The sequence below is a fragment of the Corapipo altera genome, unplaced genomic scaffold (genome assembly GCF_003945725.1).
Source record: "Corapipo altera isolate COAL_440 unplaced genomic scaffold, ASM394572v1 59969, whole genome shotgun sequence".
NCBI lineage: Eukaryota > Metazoa > Chordata > Aves > Passeriformes > Pipridae > Corapipo > Corapipo altera.
The window spans coordinates 2,429-4,016 of record NW_020885863.1 but is presented as its reverse complement, the minus strand read 5'-3'; the positions used below and the strand labels follow the sequence as shown (position 1 = coordinate 4,016).

Genomic DNA, 1,588 nt, shown 5'->3' with positions numbered 1-1,588 from the left:
CCAAACTCCTCTTTATTTCTGGAAAACAGGATTCCCTGGGATCTTGGGAAGTGTCATTCCCGTTGTTTTCCCTTTGGAATCTCGCCTGGAGAACTCAGATCTCCTCCCCCCTGATCCCATTCCCGGTTTTTAATCCCCAAATTCCTGGAATGCCTCGTTCCCCCCTGGATTTGACCCTGGAATTCCTCTCTTTCCATGCAGGGAAAACCGGAACCGGTTGACGCAGATCATGCTCCTGAAATCCCTGCTCCAGGTAGGAATCCGGCCCCATTCCCACGGGATCGTATTCCAGGTGCATATTCCAAGGGGTGAATCCCTCAGGAACTGCTCCAGGTCCCTTTTCCAAGGGGTGAATCCCTCAGGAACTGCTCCAGGTCCATATTCCCTGTGGTGAATCCCTCAGGAACTGCTCCAGGTGTTTTTCCAAGGGGTGAATCCCTCAGGAACTGCTCCAGGTCCCTGTTCCATGGGGTGAATCCCTCAGGAACTGCTCCAGGTCCATATTCCAAGGGGTGAATCCCTCAGGAACTGCTCCAGGTGGAGATTCCAAGGGATGAATCCCTCAGGAACTGCTTTTCCCTGGGGTGAATCCCTCAGGAACTGCTCCAGGTCCCTTTTCCATGGGGTGAATCCCTCAGGAACTGCTCCAGGTCCCTTTTCCATGGGGTGAATCCCTCAGGAACTGCTCCAGGTCCCTTTCCCTGGGGTGAATCCCTCAGGAACTGCTCCAGGTCCATATTCCCTGGGGTGAATCCCTCAGGAACTGCTCCAGGTCCCTTTCCCAAGGGGTGAATCCCTCAGAAACTCCTCCAGGTCCCTTTCCCAAGGGGTGAATCCCTCAGGAACTCCTCCAGGTCCATATTCCATGGGGATGAATCCCTCAAATCCTTCCCTTCCGGACGAGCCCAAATTTTGGTTTAACTCCCTCTGAGTGTCCCTTATCCCATTTTTTTTCCTTGGAATCTCCAGGTCTCCGTGGGTTTCCAGTGCACCAACATGCTCACGGCTCTTCCCAGCGCGTTCCTGGACCGGCTCCTCTCCTCAGCCCTCCTGGAAGATCCCGAAATCCGCCTCTTTGTCCTGGAAATCCTCATCAGCTTCATCGACCGCCACGGGAATCGCCACAAGTTCTCCACCATCAGGTTCATCCCGGGGGGTTTTCCTGGAAAACTTGTGCAGCAGGATTGGGATGGGAGCACTGGCGGGAATATGAGTGAACCAGGAGGATTTTTGGGATAGTTCCATCCTGGAGATCCTGGATCTGGAATGGGATCCCTGGCAGGAATATGAGTGAGCCAGGAGAATTTTTGGGATGGTTCCATCCTGGAGATCCTGGATCTGGGATGGGATCCCTGTCAGGAATATCAGTGATCCAGGAGAATTTTTGGGATGGTTCCATCCTGGAGATCCTGGATCTGGGATGGGATCCCTGTCAGGAATATGAGTGATCCAGGAGAATTTTTGGGATGGTTCCATCCTGGAGATCCCGTGGAGCAGGATTGGGATGGGATCCCTGTCAGGAATATGAGTGATCCAGGAGAATTTTTGGGATGGTTCCATCCTGGAGATCCTGGATCTGGGATGGGAT

The 1,588-nt window shown here is 53.3% G+C and overlaps 1 protein-coding gene across 1 annotated transcript in view; it reads left to right on the top strand.

The window, feature by feature from the left end:
* LOC113940857 (protein EFR3 homolog B-like) overlaps positions 1–1,588 on the top strand; it is a 3,138-nt gene that overhangs the window by 362 nt on the left and 1,188 nt on the right. Inside the window, exons 2-3 of the mRNA XM_027632012.1 lie at positions 202–253; positions 970–1,142. Of these exons, the coding sequence (XP_027487813.1) occupies positions 202–253; positions 970–1,142 (225 nt within the window). The remainder of the gene's footprint in view (positions 1–201; positions 254–969; positions 1,143–1,588) is intronic.